At 38.7% G+C, this 22,478-nt stretch overlaps 1 protein-coding gene across 1 annotated transcript in view; it reads left to right on the top strand.

Moving 5' to 3' along the window:
* The window catches only part of LOC311160542 (tumor protein D52-like), a gene marked incomplete at its 5' end in the record, with an annotated part of 123,690 nt that overhangs the window by 49,623 nt on the left and 51,589 nt on the right, over window positions 1-22,478 (top strand). Inside the window, one exon of the mRNA XM_084217412.1 lies at window positions 9,611-9,792. Coding sequence (XP_084073538.1) covers window positions 9,611-9,792 — 182 coding nt within the window. The remainder of the gene's footprint in view (window positions 1-9,610; window positions 9,793-22,478) is intronic.

Raw genomic sequence — 22,478 nt, forward strand, 5'->3', positions numbered from 1 at the left:
TCAATGGGGATTTCTAGGCAACAGAGAAGTTTTGATACTCAAAGTACAGTTCAGGAAAACTTGTTGAATATTAGGCACAGCACCCAAATCCTATTCTTGTGATCTTTTTTTTTTCTTTTGAGATATACATGATCCTTCTTGAAAAGTGTTATTGTGAGAGACAAAAGGTAGTTTTCAGCATGGTATTTTACTGGTTTAGTACTACATGTATTTGGTTCTCTTTTAAAAAAGTGTTTAGTTCACAGTATTACATTGTTCATTATTATGAGGGCAATATATATACAAATATATACATTCAAGCATATCATGTGTTCTCTGCACAGCTGAGATATTTTTAATTAGAAGTTGTTCTGTGTGCAAAAATTAAACTAGGTTTGGAATATGCTGTATTCATCAGTCAGCATTGCAGTGAGTACCAAAATATGGACCTTGATGGAAGGTTGTTAATGAAGATAAATTTATATCCAGTAGTGTATGATAAAATTTTTGTAGTTTTTAAAATTGAAGTGTAATCCTTTCCTAATCTGCAATCAAAATATGATTTTAAGCACTTTTTAAAAATGTATGATATCACTATGGGAAGTTGGCTTAACATTTGCGTCTGTAGCCAGGCAAAATCTTCCAGTGGTCTTTGCCAAGTATGACAACCCTTATAACTTCCTATAACTGTGTTTGCTTCCCTTTGGACAATACTACTAAATATGAATAATCCTGTTATTGGTAAAACTGAAGTTTAGTACTCTCCATATTTTTTCTTTTTAGGATAAGAAAGGTTGGTAAACAGGAACTGTAACTTGGACAAAATGAAGATACTCTTCAGTGAAAATAATTTATTCCTGCATTACATGAATTTCAAAATAACCCTGTAGGTATTTTTGTGCAGTAGCCTCTTTCTTAATTAGTTACAGTTCTTCCTAGGTGGAAGTCAGTGAAGCAGTACAGTTCTTACATTTTTTTCTTTAGGAGTTATCTGCCAGAAGGTTTTATGGCTTGCATGGTATTTGTATTGTTGAAAGCATAACATGTAACTGAAGCTTAGACTAGTGATTTTTAGGCTGGAGACAGTCACTGGGGCCATCTAGGCTGACTTGGACTGACATAAGGCCCTGAATTTCAGCCAGAGACTTTTGCATTTACCCTAGCAAGCGTGTCTTTCAGGTAAATTGTGGACTTCAAAACTGATGAATACCCTTTGCTACTCCATCCAGTTATTGGGGTCCTCAGTATATGAAAGATGGAGGAAGACCAGAGGAGGCCACAAAAATGATTGCAGGGCTGGAGCACCGCTGCTGTGGAGAAGACAGGCTGAGAGAGTTGGGGCTGTCCAGCCTGGAGAAGAGAAGGCTCTAGGAAGACCTTTCTGTGTCCTTTTAAGATAAAGTAAAAAGTCTCTCTGAGTCATGATTAGTAGGGCCTGTGGTGATGGAGGCAATGGTTTTAAACTGGAAGAGGGTGGGTCTAGGTTGGACAAAAGGAAGAATGGTGGGGGTGGTGAAGCACTGGAATAGGAAGCTGTGGATGCCCCATCCCTGAAGTGTTCAAGGCGAGGTTGGATGGGGCTCTGAGCAACCAGGTCCAGTGGCAGATGTCCCTGCCCATGGCAGGGGGCATTAGGACTAAGTGACCTTTACAGTCCCTTCCAGCCCAAACAATTCTGTGAAAAAAATATCAGTTGTAATATGTGTGTGTAAGAAAGCAACATCCATCCAAGTTTCTATTCCAGTGTTACCTTTGGTGTTTTCAGCCTTTTGAGGGCAGTTGAATATCCAGTTGATGTAGCTATCTAAATGGGATTTCCTAGAGGCTTTTTATTAGTGTTATTGTAGTTTATTTAGGTCTAAATTGATAACTAAGTAGGATATTCTTCATATTCCAGTGCTTATAGCTTAGCTGATTTCAAATGGAGTGGCAAGAGCAGCTCTAAGTTCACTGGTTTACAACTAAGATTTTCAATACTGTCAGATTGTCTTGTCCAAGCTGCAAAGAAGGCTTATGGAGTAGATCATGCTGTCTGAGATGTTCCACAGGGGAGAGGATGCTCTCCTCCAAAGGGTTCAGTTCAGTACACTCACAGGTATGCTGGGACTTTGAGACTTCCAGCACACGTGTGCAGCAGGCACTTCGAGATTTTACCTTCAAGTTAGCAGTGAGACTGGAGTTCTGTGCTCCTTCAAGCCTAATCCTGAAGTATGAACAAAAAGAAGGACTCAGGACTTTCATGAGGAGGATTTTTCAAAATACTATTAGGCTTTGATAATAAAATCTAAAATCCACCAAAAAATCTTAATATCTGGAGTGAAGTTGGAGTGATGCTTTGCCAGACAGTTACTGCTCCTCATCACGGGATGGTTAAATGCCTCATTTCAGCTTCTTCCAACCTTTTTGGCTGATGACTTTTGTTTGGTTTGCATTTTAAAATAAAACCATATTTCTTTACTGTGCTGAGGAGAGTGTATGGATGTTCCTCTTTTGATTGAAACAGCAGAAATTTGCTTTGCTTTCTGGTCATTCCTTAGGGGTACTTGCAGTTTTAAAATTATGATAAAAAATAACTCTGGACAATTAAAACCTGAAGTAAAGTTTTTGAAAGTTAATAAAAATTTAAGGATTAATATATAGCAGTCAACTTACCTCATCCTCTTATAGGCAAAACAGAGCTCTCTCCCTTGCTTTTCCCAATCATAAAATCGGAAAGATTTTTTTCCCTCCAAAAACTACAGTTTTGGAGGAGAATCTGGTGCTTGCTGTGTTCTTCTTGACTATCCCTTTTGTAGTACCACATTGTATTAAAAAGTGGTTCTGTTTTCTTCTCCCCTCTCCTACTTTTTTTGAAACTTGATTTTAAAAAGTTGAGTACAAATACTATCTGTGTTTGTTTGAAAACTATGGAATTAGGAGTTTTCTACCGTTGGTGGTGCAATTCAAATCATTACTCAGACTGAGAAGAAATGAAGGAATATGGTGTCTGCTGGAACTCTTAGTTACACTGTTATTTCTTCTACTGGCATGTAGATATAAAATAATTAATATTAGACTAGAATTCTTATAACTAAAATAATTCCCTTATAGAATTCAGAACATGCTGGCTGGTGTGGAAGTGCTGTCTTCATGGAAATTTGTCCTTGTAACAATTGTTGCATCGGAAGTTATTAATATGAAGTTTTTATAAATATCTTGTATATATATCTATATGTATCTGTTTACCTTTTAAGTATCTAGCAGGGAAGCTTCCAGTTTTCTCCTTGACTGCTTTCAAAGCTCTTCTTCATGACTTTGCAGTCATAAATCTTAGATTTTTTTCCTTAAATTACTGCTTTGAATCACAAATCCTTGTTTTATGTTTTATGTTTTCTGTTTGGACTATTTCTCTTCAGTAGTTTTATTAAATAACACCAATCTTGCTTTTGTGTAAGCTTTGTTCAATATTTAGTCTTCAAAGCCTTTTGTTAACAAGAAGTTTAAATCAGTTCTTCACTTCAATCTTTTTGTACAGAATAAAGGGGAACAGTCTCTTGTTTGAATGAAACTGAAGAGGTTTTCCCTGTCTTTGTGATTGCCCACTTTGAGTTGTAAATTGAATCTGTGGGGAAACAGCATAAACTTCAGGTTTTTGATATTTTTTTTAATGGAACAAAACCTCAGCCCACTCATTGGGGAGGAAAGGGAGCTATATTCTTGGGAGGATAAATGTAAAACAGAGTGGACTTTAAAGAATAGACTCTGTGTTCATGCTGTCTTTGGTTATAATTGTGCCAGTGCTGTATGTGGGATGATGTGCTGTTATTTATGAGCATTAGTAGGTGAATTTTATGGCTTTTATATTTAGTTATGTGTATGCTAGGTAAATTCTGTGCCCCTGTTTATTCTTATACAGCTCTGCCTAATCTGATCTTCCTATTTTCTACTCTGTTCATAGTTTCACCTGTCTGTTTTATCCATAAACATTTGGAGTTTTTAAATAATAGTTTTGTAAAATTTTCCTTCGTACCTATTGCAGAATTAAACATTGTGCTTCAAAATATTCTAGAATAGCCTTATACATTTTTAAAGCATGGGCTGGCATCATGCTGGTGTTTATTTTATGTGTTGTCTTTGTATATGAGTGGCATATATTAATGAGGAATTTGCAGATTCTCTTCCTTAATACTGCCCAAGATGAATGTCATTGGCAAAAAAGAGAATAACAAGTAATTTGGTACTTTTTCCAATGACTGTCAAATACTAGAATAGAGATAGAGAAGATGTTTCCTGTCTTTGCATTACTGTTCACATTCAAGTCCAAAAGATGCTCCTGAGTTATATTTCATCTTAGACTTCTAATTTCATAGGATCACCTGAGTTGGAAGGAACCTTAAGGATCATCTAGTTCCAACCCTTCTTCCATGGGCAGGAACACCTTCCACTAGATCAGGTTTCTCAGAGCCCTGTACGACCTGGCCGTAAGCACTTCCAGGGATGGGGCATCCACAGCTTCTCTGTTCTTCCATGTACTACAGAATAAAAGCAAGTCATGCAATGTATATTGCAAGTACAGGTATTTAGCAGATTTTGTTCCTCTTTATTGTTTACTGTTTATTGTTATATCTGTTGATAATAAACAAGTAGGTGAACCCCTGCAGAACTGTAGTTTGTGTTGTTTGAAAAAATAATGTTAGGCACAAATCTTCTCCAAAGGAGTAGGTTGTATAATACAGTAGTTAGTGCTGTATACTGAGGTGGTTACTGATGGTGTTTTCTGCATCTCAGGATGTATCTAAGCTGTGGGACAGGGTTTAAAAAATTTGAAGGAAAGAAATCCCAATTACGTGTCACCTTATCCCTTGGGTAGAAGTACAGGTGGTAGACACCCAAGGTAGGCAGTGCAGGATGTTTTGATCAGTGCAGAATTACTTCAGAAGAGGAGACAAAATGTTTGTGACTACTCGAGGTGTGGAGGTTTAGTGGGAATGCTGTCTTGGTAGATAATGGCTGTACAGTGGAATGAGCCTGAATATTCAAAGTTTAGTTGGTTTTTAAGAAATGTAACGTACTAGAGGCCGGCTATTTTTTTTTTGAGTAAGTAAGTAATAAATGTTGGTGTCAGTTTTTACACTTTAAAAATATTTTTTCCCTAAACTTCTTTTTCCTACTAATACGGGAAGCAGAGTTTTTTCTTTGGGAAAACTCTAAGAATTACTGATTACTGCTAGGCACAAAGTTCATGTGACCATGTTCAAAGTTGAAGGTAGAGAAGCTACAGGAACTTATTTGGTCAAGGGGAGACTGAGAGCTGCTCATCCCTGAGATGAGTTAAAGGCATGATGCCTAGAGTTTGAGTGGTTATATTCTGAGAGGAGAATAAGATAGATTTTGAGAAGATGTAGCTTCTCAAGAAGGACTCATCAGCATTAGAACAAATAGTTTAATGTATAAAAATAAGGCAGCACCTAGAGAAAACACTTTGATATGTAATTGCTTGTTTGCTTATGTGTTGAAATTTCAGTCACTGTACTCCTGTCAGTCCACTTGGTGTTCCTCCTGAGTGTCAGTGCTGTTTCTTGGGATAACCTCAGTGTCAGGAAAACTGTGCTGTGAAAACAAAGCTTGATGGTTATTCTTTGATAAATTCAGGAGAGTTCTCAAGTTGGCAATGCTTCTTGTGCTGCTTCTGTATGGAAGGCCATTAATGGTTGGATGTCAAATTTTGTGGTGTAGTGTCTGAGTCGGTCCTGCTGTCTTTAAGGTGATATTCTTCTGCATGATGGAGTTCTGACTTAAATACAGCTTGTTGTTTTCAAGTAAAAAGTAGTAAAAGAAAGAAATTTGGTAAATAAACTGCATGAATCTCTATGACCTGTTACCCTAGTAATGCCTTCAACACTTAACAAAATCCTGGGATTTAGGATTATATCTAAGCAACAGTGCACACCTCCAGTAGTTCTAAGGTGTGGAAAATTAAGGTTTGCTGGGCTAGTAGATAGTAGAAAATTTTAGGTTGCTTGTTGAAAGAAGTGCATTGTCAATATATACTTGTTCAGTGGGTAGCTTAATATGGTGGGTTTTGTTTTAATATTCTTTATAGCAGGCTCCAGTCACCTTTCCTAAGTAAAATAGTACATGTTGAAAATGATCTCAGGAGGTTATCTGTTCAGGCCCTTTGTCCCAAGCAGGATAAACTTGGTTGAGGATGCTCAAGGCCTTTTCCAGTCCCATTTTGGATATCTAAGCTATTGGGGCCCCTTAGCTATTGAGCATTCACACTAACTTATTACTGCAAGTTGGTTTTTCCATTTTGTTGTTTTGTGTAAGTAACTTTGGACAGAGAGGTCTGTCTAGCTATGGATGACAGTGCTGAGGAAAACCAATTTGATAGTTACAGAGGGTTGTGTTCTTTGCATGCTGCTAGATGTTGATATGTCATTCACCCCTTAATTGTAGCAATCAGATCACCAATCTCCCATCTCTCCCCATCTGTATCTCTCACATTCCAGTGTGCATTCTACTTGCCTTTGCAAGCAGACATAAAGCACGTAGCCTGGGTTTTCAGATATTTTGCTCAGTGGGTGGGATAGGGCCACCCTGCTTGTACAGTCATAGGCTTTGCTCCACAAATAGTATGTTGCATTCCTCCATTGGAGTTACTTCTTTTGTTTGGATCCTACTGGGGTTTAAGTCTATGACTTTTCCCATTCTGTGGTTTTATATGTATCATCTTGGAGAGTTCTGTTCCTGAAAGAGCTGCTGCTTCTTCATTGAACTGTGCATGCTGAAAGTGGTTGGTATCCAAATATGTACAAAAAACACTTTAAAATCCAGAAATTAGAAGGAAAACTAAACAGATTTGGCATTTAATAAGGAGGATGGTAAAAAAAAAGCCTTTATACTTCAGGTAACTGAAAAAAAGATACCATTTGTGCTTCTGAATTTTGTAATAATCTTCAGTTTTTTGTGACTTGACATGTTATCTATATATCATCTATCAGAGCTGCATGACCAGCACTCCTTGAGAATCAGAAAAGTAAAGTGCCCTGTTACTGTACAGTCATACTGTTTTTCTGTAATGCTACTGTGGAGAATCCAGTTAAGGAGATTTAGAAGTTGTAGAGGAAAGCACTCAGAATGTCATTAAATCTCTTTAAATGCTTGAGATAAATTACTTTTTAATGAGATCTGCTGTAGGTTATGCAGAAAATGGGAGAAAATACTGCATTTTATCTCACTGTATTTCTAGAATGTCCACAAAAGAGTCCTTGATGGCAGTAACTAATGGCATCTCTTGAGGATTGTTTTATACATAAATCAGCTATTTGTGCTCTTGAGAAGTTCCTCTCCAGGGTGCAGAATAGAGAAAGCTGCAGACTTGTAGGCCCATGATATAATTCTAACAGATTCCTGGTGGCTTCTTGGAAAACTGTCCACAGTGAAGAATGGCAAAAGAATTCTTTATACATTATAATCTGTATTTTACTTTAATTTGTTTCTAGTAGGCAATGAGCAGATCTGTCACTGTGTAAAGACAGTATTTATTTGTTGTGTACAGAGATTATTTCACAGGCAAGTTTGCACCTGGGAGAATTTTTCATCTGTATTTTTTCTTGCTGGGGAAAAAAAGAAGAGAGATGTTATTAAGTAGACCATTTTTAGGTGATGAAAACAGGAAATCCATCCATAAGATGTTAGTACTGCTCATCTTCATGAAGTGCTGTCAGATTTTTTTTAGTGTAGAGAGCCCTACCAAGTGTGCCATTGTACGAAGGCAGCATGGTGAATGCCATTAAGTGAGTGTAATTGCACATCTACTGTGAATTGTATTGATTGCTTAGCAAACAATCTCAGTGTTGCTCAGTGTGTTCAGATGTCATTGCTAATGACATCTATGTAAATAATATAGGAACGTCTCCTTCAGACCACACTTAGAAGTTCTTTTGATCCTCTCTGCTAGCTCAGGCTTTATTCAATGATACATGCAAGAAAAGGCAGTTCATTTGGTGGTGTGGATCATCTCATTTAAATATGTCCTCTTAATGTTTCCAGCATTTTGCATCTTTTTCTTGGTTCACTTACAAATGCATCTTGTGTAATTAATTTTCATTGGAATTTAGAATGCATAGTGAAATTCAAGCGATGCTGTGTTTGGAACCCTATATGATAGTAGCTTTCCTGTGTAAGATCCTGCTGCTCTCTTTGTGGTTTACTTTCATTCTGGCCATGAAAGCATGGCCAGATGCTTTCTTTTTGTGGCTTGTGTGCACGTATGCACATGTTGCACATTTTTCAGCCCTTGTCCTTGGGATGCTGCATTTAACAGTTCCTGTTTCTGAAGCAGCAAATGTACCAGGTGTCAGATCTCCAGTTTGTAATTCCCGAGGCTTTGTCCCATCAGAACAATCTGTGCTGTTTATGTCTTCCAGCAGAGCTGGAATTCAAAACTGTCTCTTGTTTTGACTTTCCTAAGAATAAAAGTTTCCAAAAGTACAAGTGGAAAATGATGGTATTATTCTCCGCTCATATAAAATGTAGATGGAATTTCAGCAACCACTTGAAGCAGTCAATGGGAAAGTGTGTTGTTGAAGCCAGCAGAGCTCTGAACTATTGCTTGATTATTCAGTGTAGTTCTTCTGCTGGTTCCAAAACAGTTTGAAATCTTGCACAAAATAATTATTATCAAGTAATTATACTAAATGTGGGGAAAATTAATAGGTTCTGATTTTTAAAATCTATTTAGCTATCTATAAAATTATTTCCTTAGATTCACTTTTGGGTATAGGTTGCTCCCAAAATGCTTCTCCCTTTTCATTTGCTCCTAGCAAGTTACTAATTGCATTTCAAAGGTGACAATCTTCAAAAGTGGTCATACTCAAGATATCAGAGATGGCATGTGGGAGATTGAGTCTCACTTTAATAAAACTGGATATTTTACCCAGCAGATGATGGTAAGCCTGTGATGGTAAGTTTCCTCAGGTTACAGAACAGAGATCTTTCACTCCATGAAGCATAGCAGGAAGGTTTATGTTCTTGCATTTTCCCAAAGCTCTATGAGAAAAAACTGGCATTTTGTTTATTTAGTTACTTTGATTTTGTAGAGTGAAAAATGAGAGAAGTGATGGTTCAGGTTTTTGTTTTAGTGTTAGATATATCCTGTGCATGCTTTCTGCTTTTGCTGCCTTTGAAAAATAGTTTTGTTCTCTAAAATAAAGGCTTAAGTATTATTCATTATTAAATACTTGCATGAATAGCTGCAAGGTGCTAATTCAGGTTTGGTTTTCACTGAGGAGATAACAATGAGATGAGCAGTGTTCTTTTTGGGAATATCTCCTACATTTGGAATGCATTTTTAAATTAACTTACCTAACCAGTAGTAGAACTGGCAGATGTTTTCAGGAGATGCACAGTTATGCTTTTCTTTGACTGAATTAATGAAAACTTTACCTTCAATGTGTTAAATATTGGAGTTGGAGAAAGGTACCAGATGCTTCCTTAGAAGTCTTGCTAAAAATGTGATGAACATGTGAAATCTTTACTTGCTATTCAGTGAATGAAGCCTTTTTGTATGTTGAAAGTTTAATTTAAATCCTCCTTCAAACAGCATGTTTTGTGAAATATTTTTTTCTTTTTTATTATTCAACTGTAGGTTCCTTCAGAGAAATCGGAATCCTTTGCATCCATGTTGAGACGCTCTCCTTTAATTCAGATGGGGCCTGCCAAAGATAAAATTGTCATTGGTCAAATATTCCATGTTGTAGAAGATGATCTTTACATAGATTTTGGTGGCAAGTTTCACTGTGTGTGCAAAAGACCAGAAGTTGATGGAAAGTAAGTAATAAATTTTACGGTAGGTGATTGAGATCTGTGAGTGTCATCCTGAAATGCTTAGCTAAAGGGACTTCAACATCTTCTGGACTGACCTTGGATAGTTTGTATGAATTCTGGGGTTTAAATATGGAAGTTAACATATTGTGCAGAATGAAAATCCAGTCATAAACAGATCTGCATAGCTCATCATTATCTGGAATTCAGATTCTTTTGCACATTTGCGTTATTGCTGTCTATATTATTCCGACTTATGATGTGCAAAGGAAGTTACTGGGTGTTTAGTCACTGAAAAAAAGGGAAATAGTTGTCAAGCACTGTTTATTGAAATACTTGGGAGTTTTGTGGATGTGGAGCTCCCATGTTAAGTAGTCTTCTTAGGCAGTAGCTATCTCTGCTAAGCATAGATGCATGAGGTGATATACTGGGGAGTTTACATGTTATTTGTGATAACACCTTTCATAGCAGATGGTCAGTGCTAATGTGGTCAAATATTCCATATTGTAGCAGGTGGTTTTTTTTATAGATTTTGATGTCAAGTTTCATTTTGTCCTAAGTAGAGCAACTGTGGTGGAACTAGAATAGTTGTACTGGGGAATACTGCAATTAGTGAGCTAAAAGATATGAAAGCAATGAATTCTAGTGGAAATAACATTTATAAGCTTTCTAAACTGTCTTTGGCACCTTATAATTATGTATTCTTCAAAGATTCCTTGTCTATTTCATTTGTCTCCAGGTTGCTTTAATACTTATTTTTTAATATACAGGCAAAACCCCATCTTTTTGAATTCATAGCATCAGAATATTTTAGTCCATCTCTTTTCCTTCTGTTTCCCCTAAGAGAGGAGGAGCATCTTTGTTAATCTGCAATGTCACTGGTTTTGAAACATTAAATATGGTTCCTGTGATAATCAGTTCTACAATAGTTGATTTAATAAAAAGAGATTTAACAGAAATAATTGCACATTTGTGTGCAAGTCCACAATAGTATTTGTCAGAGCATTTTTATACTCAGCTTCTTTTTTGACAGGTCTGTGACTTTCAGAGCAAATGTGTTTGATGTCCCAGGATTAAATGAGTCCTTTATGTCCATCCCATTTGGCAGCAAGCAAAGATTTTCTTAGTCTGTTGCTGCTACTGTGGTGATACAGACCTTGTTGCTGTTTGCATCTCTTGCTAATTTCAAATCGAGATTAGCTTTGCCTTTCCCACTCCCATGGCTGAGGAGTGTTTCTGTATTAAGTCTCAATCTCTGACCATTCCTTTGGGTTTGTGGTCGAGTTCAGACCAAAACTCCCTGTTCAGCTGCACCAGCCTTCTGCCAGACCTGCTCATTCTGCACATTGGGAAAGACCCTGATGAAGCATTGAGGAGTTTGTCCTTATAGATCTTGGATGTCTTCTGGGCACTTTTTCATGTCAGGACATCTTCTCTACCCTGAATAACCCAAAGTCTGCTGTCCTGAAGCCTACATGTGTCTTCTGCCACTTTCCTTACTCACTTTCCTTCAGCATGGAAGCTCTCATTGCTGGTCTCTGCAGGTGACATAGACATCAGCTATCACATTCCCAAGCAGTTCTTATCTGCCCGTGTGTAACATGTCCAGCAGAAAACCTGTCCTACTTGGGTTGTCTGGCACCTCTGTTGGGAAAATGTCAGCAGGGCACTCCCTCTGATTCCTTGCTTCTCTCCATATTGGTTCCTGCTTGAGCACACATTAGGACATTTGAAGTGCCCTGTGACAATCAAGTCCTACAATCCTGAGGTGACTTGTGGTTGAATGAAGCTTCATCCACTCCCTCTTCTGATCACACTGCCCCCAGCAGACACCCACCATGAGTCTCTGTTGGTCTTCTCTCCAATTTTGGCCCATGGCTCTGAACTGCCTCCTTGCATGATTCAAAGCAAGGCCTCATGCTCTCATGCCTTTATGCTTCCACTGCAGCCTCTTTGCCTTGAGCCATGTTTGCTTGCACAGTTCTTCCCAGATTTGGGGAGGGGGCAGCTTTGTGTTTATCTTCACATCCCTAACTACAATTCACTTGCCTGGTAAATGCTGAACCCACCACTCGCTGTTTCCTTGTGTTGGGGAAGATGGAACAGGAAAGCCTTATAAATAAAATTGCCTGGCAAAAGATTTTGAGAATATGGAAACTATAAGCAAGATTGAAATGAAAGCAAGTTTTGAGATACCAGGCCTTACTTACTGAACAACTGGAAACCAATGGTATGGCCAGCTGAAGGTAATCCCCTTTTGATGAAACAATACCCTCTGCTTGCAGACAGGCCCAAGGGTCAGAGCAGAACCTACTAGCTTGGCAGAAGGGGTCCAAAGAGTAGCTTTTAGGGTTTAAAATGTAACACAGTATGGTAATGTAATGATTCTTATAGGCTATATGTAAATGCTATAGGATTTGTATTTGTACTAGATTGGTTAGTGAAAATTAGAATATTCAGCACAGAAGAAGATTTATTGTATTGTAACGGGAACTTTGTGCTCTTTTCCTTTTGCTCTTATTCTTCGCGCACTCTCTCTCTCTCTTTATGGCTCCTCTTTGGGGCTCCTCTTTGGGGCTCCTCTTTGGGGCCTGCTCCAAGCTGTGGCTGGCAGCTCCAAGCAGGGCCCCTACACCCAGGCCCTTTGCAATAAACCACAAGTTCCACAACCTGGCTTCAGAGATCTCTGGTCTCGGTCCGTCCCGACCGTCCTACCTCCCATCGCTCCTTCACCTAGTGTGGCGTTACTGTTTACTCATGGCGGTCTGGAATACTGAGATGGCAAGACAAACTGGGGGAAAGCAATGAAAGATGTCTTCCTTAAAAAGCTCACAGGCAAACAAACATCTGTCTACTCCTTCCTTGCTCTCATCTTACTCTCAATAACCTGCACCTTTCCTCGTGGTGCAGGTTGCAGAGGAAGATGAAGCCAGGAGAACTTCTGTTGGTGCAGGTGCTTTAGGGTCATTGAACGCTGGCAGCATAAGCCTGGGGCTGAGAAGATCTTGGCCAGTTATATTTTTGGCTGTCTTTTATAATGATAAAAACAAGCAGATCCCTATAAAACTTGTTTATACTTCCTTCTCACTGCTTTTGAATGGGAATGGAGAGATGGAATTTAATAGCCTGGTATTATTAATGGAGTTAAATTTGGTACTAAAGGCAGTAGTTCCCAAAATAGTAAAGACAGCATTTGCAACATTGAGGATATAGTAGTGTTGCTACTCTATATTTAAATGACTTAAAGCATTCATTTGAGATGTAGGCGACTGATTCAAATCCCTAGTCTCAGTTCAGACCAGAAACCTGATTTTTTTTCTCAGACTACTTAAGTGTTTAAATACTATTTAGAAGACCTAATCCTCTAAATAAAAATAATTAAATAAGAAAACAAATAATTTAAATAATTCTAGCCAACTTTTTCCAATTCATTGTATTTCTGGAATTGGAATTTCTAAAATTTACCTGAATTTGAGAAAAAATTGCAGTAGCAAGCAATCTTTTGCCATTTATGTAAAGAGGTATCTCTTGAGGACATGTGCTTTTGATATTTCCTTGATATTTCCGTAGTCATTTGGCTTTTTTTCTCACCAGAACTCAACTATTTTCATTATATTATTATACAGTTTTCTTTTTCTTATATGATGTCCTGTGTTCTTTGAAAATGCTACTGTTTACGTGAAGAGAAACAAAAGGTTCTTGAATATAAAATTTGTTCTCTTGAACTGCTCAGTCCTGTTCCTAACAGTTGTGATTTCTTTGCGTGTCCAGGTGAAAGACCCTGTAGTGCTACCACCATGTGGCCATAAGAAAGGATTTCACCCTAAAGACTGTCTTGGATAAAAAGCAACTGAAAAACAAAAATTGTCCCTCACTTGGCTAATTTGAAGTAGCTAAATAAATAAATTTTTTCCCCTCAGTTCTACTAAAAGAAATTTCAGCTTTAAGAAAAAAAAAAACAAAACACCCAAATCAAAACCCCAAACAAAACATCAGAAACTTTAAGGAAAAGAAACCTTAGAACAATAATGCAAAATTTAAATTGAGTAAACATTTGAAGAACCTTCTAGCTATTTTTGTTTGGTTTTCATTGATGGTTTTCCTTTTTTTTGGACATCTGTTTCATAGAATTGCAGAAAATACATTTTGTTATCAGTATTGATGGTATTGAGATTGGAAGAATGCATTGGCTTAGTTAGAGATCAGATATATTGGTAAAATCTCACTGGGGTCAGGCAAGGATGTATTTGATTATAAATATCAGTATAATTTTGTTATTTGGGGTTTATTTACTGTGTCAGGATTATTTATTGCCCTTATGATTTCAAGATCTCATGTAATATATGCTGTACTTATTAAATATATCCTACAATTAGTAAACACGTTTCTTGATACAATCTGACTTAAATGCTTTATTGAATTTGCATTTTATACCAACAGCACAGTAATTCTGTTAAAAATCCAAAGTTTATACAAATGACAAAGGGTCTGTAGTATGGTAAGACTCCTTTTCATCCATGGGAAGAAAATATATTTTCTCTCTCTTTTAACATGCAGAGGAATTGAAGTCCTAAAGAGTAAAGTGTCTGTCTTACATCTCCAAATAAGCAACAACTTAATCCATGGCAAAAAGGTGCTGTTAAAACCTGCTTCTGTCATTATCAGATGGAATTCCTGAGAAGCAGAAAATATGGGAAGGGATTGTGCTGACACTGCCTCTTGCATGGTCTGCACCTGTACTGTTAATGACCAATTCCCATCAAAAGCACAATGGCTTTCAGCAATTTTCTAAAATGTAGGATTGCAGGACCAGCTTCCAAAGAGGATTAAACTGCACCTCTCCATGCCAGTGTAACGAAGCTTTATTTTCAAAGACTGCTGTAACCCTCCAGCAACTCCAGTATTATCAGGCTGTAGGATCAGAAAGACACTTCCTTTATGCTTGGGTATGCAGCTGGTGCAGGGATTTCCAGTATATCCTGTGGCAATTTTACTTGACACCTTTTATACAGTGCATATTTGCCAAACTTAAATAGCAGAGAAGGGAAGAAACCATTTGATGCCGGTTGTGATTTAGAACATGACAGCTTAATGAGCACCTTAAAATATTACCTAATGCTGTTTCTGCAAATTGTATCAAAATATTTACTCTGTTTGAATGACTGCCAGGGGGAATTTTATTTGGGAAACATTTTAAATTCTTCTCTTTTTGTTCTATTTTTAAAATATTTTATAGATAAGGTCAGAATGGAATCCAATTTAAACTAATCTGGTTTCTTAGATTAGGTAATGTGAATAGGCTGGTTGTTTTCTAGCACATTCATTTTATTAAGACAGCATTAAATTTATGTTAAAAATAATAAGGGAAACTGTTTAAAAGATCTTGTAAGATTAAAAAATCAATTTTCTAAAAGAAGAAAAAGAGGTGCATGAAGAGAGATGCTCTTGATGGGAAAGGATTTCAGTAAGGCAGTGTTTGGTTTAGTTCCAGTTTGTGTATTAAAGAGAATCACCATGTGTTAAGCTGGAGGGTAAGTCTGGAGTTCCCTACTCTGTTTTGATGCCATGTGAATATGCTTTTTGAGCGAGTGCATCTCAGCCAGAATGAGCTGCCTCACACAAAGCACGCTGCTCTCGGTGCTGCAGTGACCCTCGTACAAGGGGATGTGTCAGCGTCTGGTTCAGCCCTTGCTTGCTGAGCCCTCCTTGCCCTGACTGTTGTGTATGCAATGGTGCAACAGTACTGTGAAAAGGTTTAGAGAGAGATGTCGGAAACACAACTTTCTATCTCTTGCCTTTAATATACGTAATGACCAAACAGCTGGCGGGAGGCCGTACTGACTGAGACTCAGCATTCAGCTCCCATTCCCAAGGCCTTTGCTCTTTCTTTGCCAGGGGAATCACAGGCATCAAATTCATGTTTAAACATGTTTACTCTCTAGAGTACATATTTATTCCCTGTCCTCTACTGTTGCTGACTGGAGTGGTGGTGTTCTGCCAACCTGGCACTTCCTTTGGCTTTCAAGCTGTGAATGTTGATGGAACTATTACTGCTTTAAAAAAAAAAGGCAAATGATGTGACATATAAAGAAAACATATCTTGCAGCAGTAATGCTGGGTTTAGTTGTACGTGTTTGTTTTTACAGTGGTCTACTTCCTTTTTGCTGTCTGTTGCCAGCAAAATAGCAGTTATGTGTAATATGGAATTCTCAACAGGAAAGAAGGAGATTGCTAACCAGCAGTACAAGTGATACAATAAATGATGCTTTTGCAAGTACCATTTTCAAACTTGCACAGATGCAGAAAGAACAGGTCATATGAAAGAGGCTGGCAACCTACAGAAATTTAGTGATTTCTTAAAAATTCGTTATGTATGCTGAAGTTACTGATAAAAGCAGAGGATGCGGAATTGATGTAGAAAGCCACTTTTGATTTTGTTGATGTTGTCTTGCTTAGAAAAGCAGGTCCACTGAGAAATGTTTCTTTTAAACTCCCAATTTTGGTATGTGAGGGGAATGAACACAGTTCTGACAGAATGTTCTCATTCTATTTAGGTGTTCATATTATTGCTGTTAGCTCATTAAGTCAGTGGTTTCTTCTTTTTCCTGCTTCCCTTTTGTTGTAATTTTCATTCCCAACAGATCAGTACTTTTTTTACACATCTATTAGTATTCACACTGTAAAAAAACTCTTACAAGAATATTGAGAGAATGTGTAAGCACTCTGCTGTTGTTTAGGAACTGCACTCACCAATTTAGTGTCCCCTTGCCCAAAGACTCTCCCAAACCAGATGCCTCCTGCTTGCTTCCCCCTCTTTCCTCACTTACCACTTCCTGCTCTGGGAAGAGTTGAGAAAAAGGTGAAAATTAAGGGTTGAGATAAGAACAATTTACTGGAAATAGCAATGAGATTAGAAAACCAACAGTAACTGCAGCAGTATTAATAACAAAAGTGTACAAGAAAGGGTGATTTACATGCAGAGATGCTCACTGAGGACTCTGATGACAGGGTTCCCCTTCCTGCTATGAATTTTCTTGACCAAGCCATGCCCTTCTTCCTGGAAGCAAGAATCCCTTATTTCTACCCCTGGCAGTGATGTGTGGTAGTGTAGAATAACAACCTAGACATGCCCACATGGCTCCAGGCTCTGCTCCCTCACAGCTACTGTGAAAATGTCCTGTCTCTTTCATTTCCTTCCTCTCCTTCCTTCCTCTCCTTCCTTCCTCTCCTTCCTTCCTCTCCTTCCTTCCTCTCCTTCCTTCCTCTCCTTCCTTCCTCTCCTTCCTTCCTCTCCTTCCTCTCCTTCCTTCCTTCCTCTCCTTCCTTCCTTCCTTCCTTCCTTCCTTCCTTCCTTCCTTCCTTCCTTCCTTCCTTCCTTCCTTCCTTCCTTCCTTCCTTCCTTCCTTCCTTCCTTCCTTCCTTCCTTCCTTCCTTCCTTCCTTCCTTCCTTCCTTCCTTCCTTCCTTCCTTCCTTCCTTCCTTCCTTCCTTCCTTCCTTCCTTCCTTCCTTCCTTCCTTCCTTCCTTCCTTCCTTCCTTCCTTCCTTCCTTCCTTCCTTCCTTCCTTCCTTCCTTCCTTCCTTCCTTCCTTCCTTCCTTCCTTCCTTCCTTCCTTCCTTCCTTCCTTCCTTCCTTCCTTCCTTCCTTCCTTCCTTCCTTCCTTCCTTCCTTCCTTCCTTCCTTCCTTCCTTCCTTCCTTCCTTCCTTCCTTCCTTCCTTCCTTCCTTCCTTCCTTCCTTCCTTCCTTCCTTCCTTCCTTCCTTCCTTCCTTCCTTCCTTCCTTCCTTCCTTCCTTCCTTCCTTCCTTCCTTCCTTCCTTCCTTCCTTCCTTCCTCCCTCCCTCCCTCCCTCCCTCCCTCCCTTCCTTCCTCCCTCCCTTCCTTCCTCCCTCCCTTCCTTCCTCCCCTCATTCTTTTTTTCAATACTGACTGTTAATATATATTTCCAATATAAATATAATGTAGTTACATTTCTAACTAATTACAATTTTGTATTGTTGGATCTATTTTGCATTATGCAAGTCAGGTAGTCTTTTTTCAGCTTGCAAATTATTGCTCAGCTTTATACCAATACTTTACTACTGAACTGTTAGAATTTACAGTTCTGCTGTGTGTTTTTAAGCAGTTTAGAGGTTGCTGCATTGCAGCAGTATAGGATATGTTCCTTCTACTGTGTTCCTTCTAACATTTTTGGAAAGTTTTCAAAATAATTTTTGCTCATTTATGCATAATTAAATAGAAATTACAAAACCTATAAAATACCTGGTATTATAATTTATTTAGTCAACATGACCACTTACCTGCTCTTTCCCACAAAGTTATCTTTATTCTTTTGTCATCAGCTGAGATTTTTATGTGTTGTTTTGTTTTTTCATTTGTTTGGAATGTCTTGCCTATTAGAACAAAAACCAGTAGTGACATAAGTAAGCAACTTGGGAGAACTTGTAAGTCTCTATGACAGAGTTTTCCTTTATGCCTATAAGGTCAAATGGTTTAGGTCTATCAGTGCCATGTTGCTGATATTTGTAACACTAAATGGCTATCTGAAATCAAAGCAGTTTTTGTACTTTTCTGCTCCTTCTTCCAAGTTTTCCTACCTATCAGTTAAGCATCTTCTTACTGGAGGGCAGAATTCCTTTGCAGTTTGAAAGACGAACTTAGACTATGTTATAATTTCTGAATTGTTAAATAATAATGACCTGTTCACATTTGCTGAAGTATAAAATGAATAGTGCACACACACTTTCCTGAATCTCTTCCAGTTTGTATCTTTTGTGGAAAACACGACCAGACAGCCGGTCTCCACATTGTGAAAAGCAGTCTCTTTCTGTGATTAAAATTATGAGAATGTCATGTTGAAATTCTCTGTGGACCAAGGTGGTTTTCACTAGTCATCAGCAAACTTGGGTTTTGGCACTCTGGTCAGCCTTTGGTCTCCAACTATGCCCAAATACCAGGGAGAAATGGTTAGCAGGACTGATGATGTTGTCCTGTTCCCACATACCAACACTGCAACTTAAAAAGGAAGCCTTATTATTTATATTGAAGAGGACTAAATTCAAGGAGGTGGCAGGAGCTGCCTTTTCTACAAAGCTTCCATATAGTGCAATTCACCATTGCTCCGAGCCCAAACAATGCACGTGGTGCCACTCTGTCTGCTGTTGAACAATTTCAGCTTGCTTTTTTAAATACAGGCACGAAGAATAGCTCTGTGATTGCAAACTTGGTCAGTGTGCTGCAGCAAATAGCCTCTAACTTATTTATAGCAGCATGCATTTTGGAAATTATAGCATTTTTATCCCCTGTGGACACAGCTTATTATTTGCTTGGTTACTTTACAATTGTGACTCTTTTTACCACCCACTGTATATCATTCTTCAGTGGTTATTTTCAACCACAAATGGAGGTGTTGGCTTTGTGCAGTGCTGTAATACACAAGACAGGGCTTCCAAAGTTCCTGGAGCCCAAAGTCTGTAAACATTTTTTTTTTGGACTACACTATTAGTTTTTCCTCCCAGATAGGTACTTTAGAGTTTAGTTAATGTAATGATACCATGGGACAGGTGTTGGTTTTCAACAGTACTAGTCCATATTAATGAGGCACCCTGGGCAGCATTTGATACAGAAAATACAACACAGACCTAGAAATACAGCCACAGCAGTGCACATGAGCTTGCTAATCAATTTTTATCCTTAGCTTTTGCCTCTATCATTAGTTTAAAGTAGCAATGATTTATGAGATCCAATGACCTTTGTAAGAAAAAACCCTTACAAAACTAGTAGCTTTTATTGATAAAAGAAGTTTTGCTGGTTCAGTTTTCCCAGGGCATCGTGATAATTGAGAGATGGAATATGCTGTGTTAAATGTCTTGGGAGAACAAAGCAGACCATAGGTGGCCTGGAGCTTTTTTGGCAATGTCAAAGTCTATAAATACTCTTTAAGCCACACATTTTCTCATATGTGGACATGCACACATACACGATAGAAAAGAAAAAGTCTTGGGAAGCTTATTGCATTGGAAGGCTTCAGTCTTGTCTGTAGGAGATGTGTAGTTAAACTCTCTCTTCTCCCCTAATCCAGGTGCTAGCTGTCAAGAACTGCAGGAACTAGAATTATAAACGGACTTGGCAGAAGAATTAAAATTGTTTCTAGTATTTTGTTCTGAGATTGATGAGAATAAATGACTTGAATCTCTGTGTGCAGCATATTAGGAATATTCCCCCCTCGCCTTTCAGAAAGCTTTGCTGTTAGCACACAATTTCACTTAAATACCTCTAGTAAAGTGTAATTAATTTTCTATATAGCTAGGCAAAGCTCACAGAATTTCAGCCAGTCCAGATGCAGAAGATTATGGATTTTATTGAAAACTCTTGAAACACTCCCCAGCATATTTCACTCCCCAGCATATTTCAGTGGCTCTGGGTAAAGTGGGTGAGGTAGGCTCCTGCCAGTTATAAAAACATGGTACTTTTCAGGAGTACAGGCAACAGTACTTGACTAAACCACAGAGCAAGTTGCTGATGTTTATGGCTTAAAGTCTGGTCAGTTTGACCTGTACTAGTAATAGAGGTAAAGGTTAGGTGAAAAAACAGTCCAGGTTATTGTAGCAGTGTAACTGCTTTTATTAGGTTGGGTGTAACTGTGCACTGAACCCTCTCACCAGCATAGAGAGTTGAGCTGCTGCACTGATGTGGCCTTTGATTTCATTTTGGGAGAGAAGTTTGGCCTAAACTGGCTCATGTGCTCTGCATGGCAATCCTCTGAGAGGTGTAGACTTGCCCAAAGACAGAAGCTATTTAGTTTCTAGGTTGAGAAACTGAATTAATGATGTTTGGGACCAAATGTGAATTATAAGACTTCATATAACAAAGATCTTACTCAGGAAAATTAATGCTATCATATAACCATGGAGTGGTAATTATTCACCCCTCTGGAATAGTTTCAATAAGTGAGTCTGAGAAGGGAATTAACACAGCTAGGGAAACACTGCTGGCAATATATATCAACCTCAAGCTCTCAGAAGGCATGAGTCAGGCCTCCCACAAATAATGATTTTAAAGTTGTTTTTAGTTTTTGGTTTATGTCTTTCTGGGTTATTTTGTTTTTGGGTTCACATATTTTTTGTTTAATTTGGCAGATTAGGAATTTTTAATTATACTTAATTTTTTTTGAAAATGGCAATTGATCTTCTGTAATAGATAAAATTGCTGATATTAGTAAAGCTGGAGATGTACAGAATTATTTCACTGATAATTCCTCTCAGTCTGCTATGTAATATGAAGATTACTCAGGCTGGAGGCCAGTACTTCGCCATGTACCCCAGGGGTCAGTAATGGGTCCAGTCCTGTTTAACATCTTCTTTCATATCCTCAGTGGTGGCATGAGAATGTACCTTCAGCAAGTTTGCACAGACTGCAAAACTTGGAGGAGTTGTAACGCAGGGTGGTTGTGCTGCCATCCAGAGCAACCTCAACAGGCTGGAAAAATGGTGTGATAGGAACCTCACCAAGTTCAGCCAGAGAAGTGCAAAGTCCTTCCCCTGGGAAGGTACAGCCCCAGGCACCAGTACATACTGGGGCCACTGGGATGCAAAGCAGCTTGCCAGAAAAGGCCTAAGGGGTCCTGGTGGACATCCAAGTTAAACATGAGGCAGCAGTGAGCCTTTGTGGCAAAGGAACTGAACAGTGTCTTGGGCAGTATTAGACAAGCAGGTGGCAGGATGCAGTCCTTCTCCTCCACTTAGCCCTGGTGAGGCTGGACCTGGAGTGCTGTGTCCAGTTCTGGGCTCTGCAGTTCAAGAGACAGTGCAGTGAAGGGCCCCTAAGATGCTGAAGGGACTGGAGCATCCCTCTGATGAGGAAAGGCTGAGAGAGCTGGGGCTGTTCAACCTGGAGAAGAGAAGGCTCAGAGGGATTTCATCCATGTGTAGAAATAGCTCAAGTGAGTGGGCAAAGAGTGCAGAGCCAGGCTCTTAGCAACAGTGCCCAGTGATGGGACCTGGGGCAGTGGGCACACACCAGCAACAGGAGGCTCCTTCTGAACATCAGGAAAGAGCTTTTTATTGTGAGGGTGACTGAGCACTGACACAGGTTACCCAGGGAGGTTGTGGAGTCTCTGTTCTTGGAGATACTTAAAAGCTGTTTCTGGCCATTGATGATTTATTTAGTCACACATTTTTATTTGAAGTCACCAGTTGGTACTGAGGGATGGTTCAGCAGAGGGAGGAGTGGGTGTTTACTGCAGCTTGGAATAGGTCCAAAAGACTGATAAAATTAATTCTGTTACTCCTACACACCAAACCCATGACAGATGCTTTTCTTGTCCTGATGCTTTCTGTAACTCCTTGTCAGCCTGTTTAGATGCCGTTATCCAACCAGGGCACAAAACCAGGTAGATTCCTACAAAGTAAGGTAAGGCTTTTAAGGCTGAGTGTTGCCAAACTGTGTAGGGTATTTGGCTGCTTTGCTGCTACTAGGCAGCACAGCAATTACAAATTAAAAAATGTGTGGTGTTCAGAGGCAAAAATAAATAACATTTTATTACATGTCTGTTATTTAAGACTAATTTTTTCTCCTTTTCTGCTCACTAATATGCTAACAAAACCCACAGTCTTGCTTCTTGTCTTTTCACATGCACTTGTGTTGAGCTAGGACAGGAATAGCAAATGAGTATAATTTTTGTACCAAATGTTTT

The sequence above is a fragment of the Fringilla coelebs genome, assembly GCF_963513975.1.
Source record: "Fringilla coelebs genome assembly, chromosome: 1".
Taxonomy (NCBI): domain Eukaryota; kingdom Metazoa; phylum Chordata; class Aves; order Passeriformes; family Fringillidae; genus Fringilla; species Fringilla coelebs.